At 40.8% G+C, this 11,909-nt stretch overlaps 1 protein-coding gene across 1 annotated transcript; it reads right to left on the bottom strand.

Moving 5' to 3' along the window:
- Positions 1–2,016: 2,016 nt before the first annotated feature.
- On the bottom strand, positions 2,017–10,863 carry syt4 (synaptotagmin IV). Its single transcript, XM_075451550.1, has 5 exons — positions 10,552–10,863; positions 7,828–8,444; positions 7,383–7,706; positions 3,717–3,837; positions 2,017–3,287 (listed from the first exon to the last, which is right to left on the bottom strand). Exons 1-5 carry the CDS (start codon positions 10,583–10,585, stop codon positions 2,968–2,970), a joined length of 1,416 nt encoding a protein of 471 aa, XP_075307665.1. The 5' UTR covers positions 10,586–10,863; the 3' UTR covers positions 2,017–2,967.
- Between the last annotated feature and the right edge of the window lie 1,046 nt (positions 10,864–11,909).

Here is an 11,909-nt window from a genome sequence, read left to right as displayed (position 1 = left end):
TGTCTATCACTCCCATCAGCAAATGAATGTTTTTTAAGCGGGCCCCTAGTGTATCATGAATACTTAAGATGTAAAGCTCCAGCCTATCGCCAAATGAACAGATACCATAAAATGTGGTCACTATAAGAAAATACACCCTTTCAATTCCAAGATTTTACATATCTTAACTCAATAAAAACACACCTGATACTTACCATGTTTAAAAAATAATTAAATACGATCTCAAATGAAAACCAACACATGACATATTACACAATGTCATTATTTAACAAATACTTAGCCTAAAAGAAAGTGACAAAGATTGTTTAATAGTAAAAGACATCCAAGACAGTTTCCAGTCTTTCATGGAGTGGACCTGCATGATCTCGCCAAGGCCAGACTGTAAAATGCTGTGTAATAGCTACATCTCAGACTCCACAGGCCTCAGTTAGCATGTTAAATCTTAAAGTTCATAACAGAACAATTAGGAAAAGACTGAACAAGTATTGGTTGGAAGCATTGCAGGATACATTGCAGGAGAAGAGGCCTCTTCTCTCTAAAAAGAACAGCTTGAGTTTGCATCTGTTACATCTGAACAAACAACAATACTTTGGGCCGATGAAACCAAAGTGGAGATAATGGTTATAATTGAAGGAGTCATGTTTGGTGAAAACCAAACAGAACATATCAGCACAAACACCTCATTGCAACTGTCAGGCATGGTGGTGGAGAGGTGAGGATTTGGGTGTGTTTTGCATCCACAGGACCTGGGCACCTTGCTATCAGTGAGTCGACCATGAACTCTTCTGTTTACTAAAATATTCTAGTCAAACATGAGGCCATCTGTCTGACAGCTAAAGCTTGGCTGAAACTCCTCAAGGATTATGGAACAGTATCCTCTGGAGAAATGAGACCAAAGCTAAGGCTTGGCCAAAATTGTCAATATGTCCACTGCATCGTTGTAAATTCTACTGAGGAGAGCCAGCATTTAATTTTGCATCACTAAAGTTGCTCTTTGGTTTGATACAATGGGATCGGCTGCCACTGAGCCAACTGTCAAGGGGCAGACACATATAAACACACTCATACAAGCATTATGCATGCTAGTACAATGTTGCGTATACCATTCACTTACTTCCAGTAGTCGTTACCACTGCCTCAGTTGTGGAGCAGTTATGGAATGACTATGAAATCTTAAAGACATGAGTTCATGTGTATGTCTACATGTTTGCATGTGTGTGAAGATTCTATTAAAACAACTGTTTTGTTCAGAAAGACAAGGTCTCAGTTCCGGCCCCGCCAGGCATGCTCCAAAATCAGCATGTCAACAAAACTCTGTTTCACAAAAGAGACGTTGGGCGTAATGCAACTGACATTTGATATCAACAGAGAACCTCTTGGTACAGTTGTCCAAATATTCTTTAAGGGAGCATTAAAGCTCTCCACCGTTGGGATAATAAGTTGACAGACTGTAAGAGCAGCTTAAAATGTAAAAAAGTGTGAAAAATGCTACATACTGCAGGTCAATCAAAAATTTTAAAATAGAAACCAACCCCAGAGAGTGATCTCCTAGGTCAGAAACAGTGAGGAAGAACGAAGTGAGAGACCATCCTGTTCCTCCAGAGGCTTCACCATAAAGTACCTGATGCAATTTAGGGTATGTCTATGACTTAGAAGAGGTCAGGACTGAGACAAAAAGACAAAATATCATTAAACTAATTTGGAAGGAGAGAAAAAAGAAAGCTTGCATGCTGAGGCAGCTGTCCTCTCCCTGAACCACTTAGCTAATATTAAATTCAGACATGATGACTTCATCCTAAAGCACTTTCCCACTCAGCATTTATTACGTCATCGGACTTGGAAAGGGGCCCAATGATGTCACTCTTGTGGGTGAGGGGTTATCACATCTGTGCAGAACATAAGTTTAAAAAGGAAGAAAATTCTCTTCTCGTAGTGGTATTTTTGAATGCACTCTTACATAAACACACACACAAAAACAAGCAAATCACATCACAGGTAGTCATCCGAAAGAAAACTTCAAACTCTTTTTTTTTCTCAGAACTTGCCATATTTTATAGTAACGTACATTTACACATCAGCTGTCTTTGTGCTCACAGTAACGGGGACAAAACACCTACAGTAAACATTATGTGGCTGACGTATCACACCCACACACTCTCGCAGCTGTGTCAGCACAAGCACTCTCTTCTCGAAAGACACAAACACACACGCACAAAGATGCATCCACAGTCACTGTCCCCAGTGCACACTGTCTGTTCCACTCTGTTCTCAACCCACCTAATTTAGGCTTTTATTTCATTGAAGTCATAACATATGAAATACCACTTATACTTACAAAACAAGGTTCAACAAACCAACCAGAAGAGTACAAATCAATGTAACATAAATAAAAAAAACAATGTACATCTTTAAGAGGAAATCACTGCCATTATAAAATAAACTTTAATAATCCACATTTTTTTACAGCGTTGTCAGATGCGGTTCAGTCTGGTTTTTATACAATGGTCTAAAGGTTACTATCTATAGGAGGAAGAGCTGAAGAAAGAGAAGAAGAAAGAGCAGAAGAAGAAAAGAAGAGTAATAGCGACATTTAAGAAATTCTGCACTGCACACGTTTACAGCGACAATTGGTTGTTGCCATGGAGATGATATTACCAGGTGATTCTCGGTGACAGTCTTTGGGATTGTTTAAAGCTATGGGGCTACAATTGTCATGCCCCGCCCTCCAACTGAACCCCAATAACTTCAAAGATAAGTGCGTTAATGATTGACAGAATGATGACATCGCTTGAAACGATCCTCTCCAGTACATCTAAAGTCCCCTCCCTTTTTTTCCCCTCCCCATCTCATTTAAAGTCCAATAGGTACTGGCCAGCAGGACATCTGATCCCGCCCTTCCTCATTCCATCCCTTTTGCGGTTCACCAGGTCAAATATGGATGACAGAATCCACAAACACCCCAGCTTTCTAATCCTCAGACATGGTGTGCCACTTGGCGATCTGGCGACGCGGGTGGTCGCAGATCTCCCTCCAGTGCTCGCCGGGAGTTCCCGCCGCTGATGTGCCCAGCACCAGGTGGCCAATAACAGTGTTGGGGCTGCGTGAATTGCCCGTGTCTGAGTCCATCAGCATCAACTCTACACTGGTGTCCCTCAGACCCTCTTCAGAGGGCAGATCAAAGACAAAGAGTTCATTAAAGACTGGGTTTGGAGAGCACTTCTTCACGTGGGTCTTCTTCTTACATACACGCTTCTTTCCATGATACATGTTCAGCTTGACGTACAGATCTAAGAAGAGAAATGACAAAAGCAGATCAAAGAAAAAATCAGGAGAAGCGTAAAAAGGTGAACATGCATCATTGCAGCAGCTGCCGTGTGGCATATCATTCCTAAGCCAGATCAATACAGCAATCAATAGAGCGGAAGTGATGGATGTTAGTGATGAGGACAGAAAGGCTGGCTGTGTAAACACTCAGTGTATGTGTGTGTGCACTTGTCACTAAAGTGCTCTCAATCACATCCTGATCAGATTACTTTGGTGCGGTGGCGGTGTCATTAAGCCAACTATCGCATCATCTAAAGTATAAGGGGCTGCATGGCAGGAAGAGCAAAACAATTTTGGACTGATGTGTGCATGGGTCTGTGAAAGAAAGTGTCAACACAGACACATTTGTGTCTGCTACAATCCAGTTGACTACATTCTAAAGGTCTAAGTACCTGTGGGTCCATTGTTTTCAGTCTTGGGCAGGTGACGAGCTTTGAGGACAACCACGGTCAGAGTATTGGTGGTGGACTGGTAACACAGGGACAGCAGTAAATCCCCACGGCCTGAGGACTTCTGTGGAGAAATGGCGAATGAATGAAAAAGACAAGGTGGTGAGGTGTGGGAGCAGACAGAGAGGATGGGTCTTTTTAGTTATCATGTTCCAAACAAAACCTGACCTTCCATTCTCAAACATTTATAGCAAAAGATCAAACAAGCCCCAATGTTCTTTTGAGTTTAAGGCAGCAGTTTCCTAAGTGAGGGTTTGGATCCAAGAGTAGGTTGTCAGACCCAAAATGGGAGGTCTGGAAATGATCTCCAGAATTCTAATTCAATTACAAATGAATGATAATTTCATATTTTTTACAAAATTGTTCAAGAGATAAAGAGAGCAGTCATGGATTAAAAAAGCAAGACATTTGCTGGAGATGGGTTTTCATCATGCCCTTGTTTTAATGAGCTTAGTAGCCGTGTTTGTGTACCTCTACCAGTAATAAAGGGGGTCACATGTCTCTGCCACTGTAATTTTGTTGGTCAAAAGCTAAAAAGTTTGGAAACCCTGTTATAGGGTGAACCCAACCAGCCTTTTTCTAACGAAAACTGTAACAAGACGGCATCTTGCCCTGTATTTTAACCCTTACCCTCACCATTTGACATTTTAAGAGCGTAAAAAGGCACACTGAAAGTATTGAATGTGTATGACTGCCGCACAAATCAAATCTCAGTTCTTGTTGAAAATACGTAGTCAACAAATACTCAACAATTTAAAAAAATGTCCAATTTACAAAATTATTCCTTAATATACAATCACTGCATATTTAGATATACAATAGTTAACTAATGGTTTGGAGTTATGCTGGTAAAACGTGCTGTATATTCTTCCACGAACCATGTCAATCCTGACGACTCAGTGACTGTGAACTGGCAGAGCACATCTCACAGAACAGACCTAATCTATTCCTCCACAGAGTTTTTCCTTTGTTACTGCTCCACATACATATCTATGTCTGCATCCACACCTAAGAAAGCTGCTGCCTGGGATGCTGTGATCACACCTAATAGGATCTCCCACCCGTGCTCATGGTCGCCATGGCAATGAGCACTAGCACAAAGACAACTTCTAGCCCTGACCTTATATTCAGATCTCACAATACAGACTGAAGAATGATGAATGTGCCACTGTGTCTTTGTATCATTGCTCTGTCGTTGGATCAAAATAATTGCCTATTTCTTTGTGGTAAAAAAAGGGTGACCGCTTTGCTGCTTACTATGCTGTGCTGATTCCATGAACCACTGTGTGCTAACACCTACCCACACAAAGCAGTGAGAGAAAATCTATGCCATACAGACAAAGAGAGCCACCACCCTGTTAGCTAAGGACTTCATCTTACCCAGTCAAAACAACATGGGAATACAGAATATTATATATAACACTGAACAAACTATTATTCTGTTTACTCTGCAACCCTTTGTTTGACATAAAACCACATCATCAGTCCATGGAAATAAGTTATTTGCATGTAAAATGGTTTATGCAGTAAAACCAGTGTAATGCATTCTCTTCAGCTTGATATAATGGATTAATTCCTTCTTCTTCTCCACTCAGGGAGTCCAGGAGAATAAACCTCTGCAAAGAAATACCATGGATTCTGAAACTAATTTTCAATTAACTGCACAAAGAAAAGAAAGAAAGAAAGAAAGAAAGAAAGAAAGAAAGAAAGAAAGAAAGAAAGAAAGAAAGAAAGAAAGAAAGAAAGAAAGAAAGAAAGAAAGAAAGGTTCAGACAGTGCAGATTTTCATCATAGGGTTTATGAGAAGTTTCTGTTCTGGGACAGAAATGAGAACTGGAACTGAAAAAAATAAATTTCATTACAGTATGGGGAGAGCAGAGGAGAGGTTAAGAAATATTATCCCGTCTATGGTAAAAAAAAAAAAAACATGGAGAGTTCAGTGGGGAAGAAATTAACCTTTTATACTTCTCAGATTCTGACTTCCATTTACTACTCTGGTGCACTATATCGTATCTAAAGACCATTAAAGATATTACAGATAGCTCATGTTCTTCCAGGGAATTTGACAGAACATATCTATTCCCACCGAGTGGGCACAGAGCTTGCAACTTAACAGGACTCTACAGAGTACAATATCAGTCCAGAAATCTATAATTACATTGATATCGTCTCACATTCCATCTGTAAGCTGAGAGACACTCATGTATGGCCAAACCTTTTGGTACCATTCTGTATACTGGACCACAAGGTAAAGCTGTAGATAGAGTCTCACGCAAAACTGAGAAACATTATCATAGTTCAGTCTAATGCATTAGGATGCACTACTGGACACACTGCATAAATTGGTATTTCATATAGCACATTAAATGGAGCCTTTTCTCGGCAGCTGCTCTCATTACTACAGTGCATGACATTCCTCTGAAAGGAAAAAGGCCCATACTGGCGATGAAGCCCCACACATTTGTGGTCCTCACGTATTCCAGAAAGAGCCAGTCTGAAGCATACAGCTATTGATTCCGTGCCCACAGATCCATAGTGGGGTGGGTGTGGATGTCATGTTGTCCACTCAATACACTGCTGGGAATGAAATTTAAAGATAACCTCATGGACTAATTATTATTTTTTCAAAATGGGTTCCCTATCATTCAGTTTCTTAGTCATCAGATGGAGTTTAGGTATTTAAAGATAAAGTATGTCATTGCGAACTTGATTGTATGGCATGTACCTTTAGAGAAACATGTCAACATCTATGTCAGAAAGTGAATCACAATTATAATTTGAGAAATAGAAAGAATTAGAAAACAAAAAAAGAAACAGAAAATGTATGCAAACTCTAAGCAGTGCATTTTAGCGCGACCCCAGGCCACAGTATCATGTAACGTTGCAACAGATCTCATCTCTGTCTCCACAGAGAGATGCACCTCCTGTGTGCCTTCTCATTTGACTTAATTTAACTTTAACCCTTCTTTTCTAAACAGGAGACACATAAAAGGAAATCCTCCAATATGCTTGTATGTGTTAATATAACATTCACATTCCCATATCTTAATCTAAGATAGAGCTCTTGCAATTAGAGTGAAATATATTTTATCAGTAATATTCTAAGGGGAATATTCTAGGACACATTTGAATGATTCGGATTTAGCTTTGATCTACGTATCATTGTTTTAGTAAATGAAAATGACTTTCAGAATGATTATGAACTGATTGATATGGTGATAATCCTTTAAGAAGCTAGTGATGCAGGTACTGATTTTATACTGAGTTAAATGCTGAATCAGTACTGGAGCAAGTTTAGACATCAAATGGTGTATATAATACACCATTTGATATGGTGTATATCGAATATATGGTGTATCAAATATCAAATATATATAAAATATATGGTGCATATAAATTTAGTTCCGATGAGCAAGGAGGAAATCAACTAAGAATGGGGATGATATCGCCAAGTTTCTTGAATTACTAAATGGGTTTCTGTGTAATCTTGTTAACAAGCGGCCAATATACAGAAGACAAACATCCTCCTCGGCTCTGCCGTGGCAGAGAAATGATCAAATCCAACTGACAGCAAAAATTGAGAGTTTAAAGAAATGTTGCAGATCTTACCTTGAGATTCCTCTTGATAATCTCACGGCTCATAAGGACACGTCCCTCTGACAAGTCGATCCCGGACAAGGGTACAAGGGTCTCTCCGATGACCTCATCACGAGAGAACCGATCGAAACTCAGTACCATGAAGTGAAGTGCCAACTCAGAGACCCGGGCCAGCGGGATCCCATAGAAGCTGAAGGTCTCATCGAAGGTGGGGTCCAGAGTCTTACGCAGAACTCGAGTCTTCACCCTGTGCTTTTTCTCTGGCAGGAGGGTCAGCTTGATGTAGGGGTCAGAAGTGAGTGACTGTTCATCAGTTGGGGTTAGACCATGGGCCTCCTGGATCAAAAAGTCAAATAGATCAAGAAGAGAATTAAAACATTTTTACTCATGTATTTGCCAAAAACTGATTACAAGGACTATAAACACATCTCAGCAGCATCATAAACATAGACAGTACCTTGATGTTGACAATGAACGCTTTCCTCTCTGGCTGGTATTCAAGGGAGAAGTGGAGGGTCCCTAGGCCACACTCCTTTTCCTCTCCCTGGGGCCTGTCAATAGCCGGGGTGGGCACCTGGCTGGAGAGGGTGCTGGATGGCGAAGGGAGGTCACGACGGTCCACCACACCTGGTTGGGTGAATCCCGCATGGGGACAGGGCAGCTCCAGGTCTGGGGAGCTCCGCAGCTTCTGGTGGTGATGATGAAAAGGTTTGGTGGTAAAGTTGCCATTCAGATCACGTTTCTCAAGATCCAGATGCAGAGCCGGTCTAGAACCATTTGGACTTGACGCCAGTTTAGTGGTGCCGGACGGACTCATTGGCGTGGTGTGGCAGTTTCCATTGACATCAGTTTTACTGGTATCATTAGTTGTTTGGGTGGCCGGCCCAGCAAATTTCTTCTTTCCACTGAGGCTTTCTGGGTAGATGTCGACCCCTTTAAGCATATGCACAAACTTGTAGGGAGGTGTCTTCTGGGACTTGGTGTTTTTGCGCTGGCAACAGATCCAAGCGAAGGCTGATGCAGTGAAGACGAGACCGAAAACACTCACCACAGCAACACCTACTGGCACTGCCACTGTGGAGGAGGACAGGGAGAAAGGAGGGGGCAAGGGAGGGAATGTGTGTGAGTGAGAATGAAAAATAAGTTTAATAAAAAAAATGTAACTACTTCTTCTGAGATTATGGACCAAGCGACTGTAAATTAAGCACTTGTGAAATGATAACTTCAACAGATTGTGTTGCTGTACTGAGACAACTGATTCCATTTTGTATTTCTGACTGACGCAAGCTGCAGGCTTGACTCAGAGGGGGATGAAAACAACGCAGTCTGCTCAACCCAATTAAGTGTTCATATTCCAAACATGGTCTAAGTATATGAACATGACACAGCTTGTGTAGGGGAAGAACTGCTGGGAAAACTATATGCTGTAATATCTTTAGTGACAGGTTGATTTATTTATGGTAACTGTCAAAAAATATCTTGTGCTCAGAAAATATAACAATTATTAGGAGAGCAAGGACCATGAAGACCATATGTTGTGCCATTTTTTAAACACTTCAAAGGAAACAAGCAAACTTCACAACCATCCTAGTTGATACAGAGAGCTAATAGTTTGTGTAATATAGTAAAACAGATATGTTGCTTAAGTGTTTGTGCAAATCACTATTTGTGTGCATGTTAGGTAATTCTGACATCAGCAAAACCAGTTAAATAGCCTCTAGGTGTCTGATGAGTGCTCTGCTACTTGTATGCAATTATACTAATTTATATTCCTCCCAAATGAACAGCAGGGGAATATTAGCTCAGAGCATTTGGAAAAATGGTCACCACTTTTTATTTCAGTACCTCAATAACAACCATATTGGACCTAATGCCTGTCATTAGCACTCATGCTTCATTTGGTATCACTGAAGAGACATTGCAGGGATATTTGCTGTGAATGCTTTAGGGCTTTGTTTTGTTGTGCTGTGACTGTGACTCAACAGCTATCATACCGCCTTTTCATGCATCCAGATTTAATGGGTTTATTCCAAAAGAGACAGTTTCCTGCAATTAAGAGGGTGACAAAGAGGGAAAGGACTCACATTAACCCATAAAGAGACGTGTGGGCGAGGGGGCAGAAAGGTGGGGTGGGGAGCAAATCACTTGTCTTTTTCATCTGGTCAGAGCTCATCAGTTAGATCATTATTCATGCTCTCCTCGCATAATAGGCGGTTATTGAGATGTAGATGTGCCATGTTAACACACATCAAACGAGATAATCAATCATTTCATTATTAAAATGCAAAAGGATTGTCTGAAGTTTTACATACTGCATTTGTTGCTGTTGTCCATCTTTTTAAAGTGAAAATCAAATTACTTTAATTATGCCACCACTAAGGATAATATTAATGAATGTGGGAGTATCTTTTTAGGTTTATATACAAGCTAATCTTACAGAAGGGACGAGTTATCATTCAGCTCTTTGCTGTGTGTGAGCAAAATGAGGAACGTTAATCTCAGTTTGAGATCACAGCTTGTACATAATGTTTTCTCCTTTTTTTCTCATCAATATTTCAGTCTAATGTCCTGGGTGGAATTGTTTTCAAGGCTGTAAGAACAAACAGATGGATGAGGCAACGGGAGGGCTGTAAGGGGACCGCTGAACCGAGAAAACATTTAAAAAAAAAATTCAAATAGATTAAAAAAGCCGGTGCTTTCCAGGCTTTTCTTGAATTACAGTAGCATCAAGTTGGTTTAGTGACTATTCAAATTAGAAATTCAGTTTGTTTGAGATGACTATCGCAGGAATAGCTTTGTCCCCCACCCTTCCGGCTAGTTTCCCAATAATTAATTGTCGCCCTTTGGATCGATGCAAAATGGAGGCTGGAAGTCTTTCCAAACACGTTGGGTTTGTTGTCCAGAAAAGAAGCGACCAGAACAATCCAGTCACTTTCACTTACAGTTTTTTACCCCAACAAAAGTGACAGCTATTTACACAAGTTTAATGAATTTATTAAAAACATTCAGACAGATGGTTAAATTAGTGAGCAAACCCTCTTTCAGCAACTGATGAATAACGAGTCATGAGTAATGAAAGTGCCGTAACACCAGAAAGCTCACGCATTTCTGCCTGGCTTTCTCCCTCTTTCAAATGTCATCATAACAGAGACTGAACCACGGATATTTAGTTTGGACTCACCGGCCTGAGCGCCGTCCTCCACCATAGGAGCCATGATCACTGTCCAAGGTGCTGAAGAAGTCCGCCTGCTTCCTCACTGAGCTCTCCTATTCACGGCGAGGTCGATCTCCTGCTGGCGAGGTGTCGGGTATTTCCACAAAATCTCGGTGTGGTGCTGTTTAATAATATAAAGGATTTTTCGACGGCTTAAATAATGCAAAAAAGTGGCTTTGTTTTCCCACAGAAAAGGAATGTAGGGATGCTCTGTTCCCCCCTGCTGTTGTTACTCTGTGATGCTCGAGAGTGTTTCAGAAGCGGCAACACCCCTCTCTCTCTCTCTTCCTCTCTGCTTGTTTTCTGAAATCTCTCTCCCACCCTTTTGTCCCCCCCCCCCCCCCCCTTCCGACAAACGCTGAGCTCATCCGTGCTGACGCAGTGGTGACGGAGGCTGACCGAGAATCAGGACCCCAGTGAAGCAGCACAACAAGCCTGCCAATTGCCTTGATTGATTCGTAGGGAATGAACACTGTTAGTCCGTATCTGCACCCTTGTGTGTGCGCGCGTGTGTGGATGTCCATTAGTAATTGCTCGTATACAAGTCTGATTGATAAGACTGATGAATGGGTGTGTTGGTCCTTTCGTTCATTAAAGTTCATATTTGGCTGACAGTACGTCAGTACGTCTTTAGGTAGACACTTCTTGTAATATAGTAGTATCTAAAGTTACAAATTAGTTAAGGAGTTTTGTGTTTTGTATGTGTAGTCCTCCAGAACATCTGTAACCAGCAACATTCAAGTCAATGTACAACGCAGTGTTACCTAATTTATATTTCATGAGCACATACAAGTCCAGATAAGCAAACGAAGGTCATGTTCATTTACTGTATCCCATAGTGGGCTAGTAAATAACAAATAGCTTAAGTAAGACAGAGTACAGTGATTCACTGTCAACTGAGACTGAATAACAAACGTGGTCAACATCTAATTTAGTGAAATCCTGACCCCTGGTGTCGGTAGCAAAGCATACAGTTTCACTGAAACCGCAGTAAGAAAAAGAAAAAAAGAAAAAATCGCAACTGCTACTGGAAGCATGATCATTTAGGAATTATATTTGCTGAAAAACAGCCTGGACACTGAGTTGAAACTAATGAAGTGTTGTCACATACGTGCACACATGTGACCATGCTAAGTAGCCTATCGGCGTACAGTTTTGACTTGGGCAGATATTCAAAGCTTCAAAACTACTTTGCCTTCTTACAGTTGCTAAAGTATGACACAAGATTGCATTTGGTTCATGTCATCTTCCAAGTTTTCCCACAGTCATCATCTAATTTGTGTCCATTTGAATTTATTAACAACGTGAGCATAATTACAAGTAAA

This window comes from Odontesthes bonariensis, chromosome 19 (genome assembly GCF_027942865.1).
Source record: "Odontesthes bonariensis isolate fOdoBon6 chromosome 19, fOdoBon6.hap1, whole genome shotgun sequence".
Taxonomy (NCBI): Eukaryota; Metazoa; Chordata; class Actinopteri; order Atheriniformes; family Atherinopsidae; genus Odontesthes; species Odontesthes bonariensis.
This window is presented reverse-complemented; position numbering and strand designations above follow the sequence as displayed.

Coding starts and splice junctions, on each gene's coding strand:
- syt4 (XM_075451550.1), bottom strand. CDS start 10,585: ATGGCTCCTATGGTGGAGGACGGCGCTCAGGCCG. Junction 8,445..10,551: donor GGAGGACGGCGCTCAGGCCG/GTGAGTCCAAAC, acceptor CCTCCTCCACAG/TGGCAGTGCCAGTAGGTGTT. Junction 3,838..7,382: donor TTATCAAGAGGAATCTCAAG/GTAAGATCTGCA, acceptor ATTTCTCCACAG/AAGTCCTCAGGCCGTGGGGA.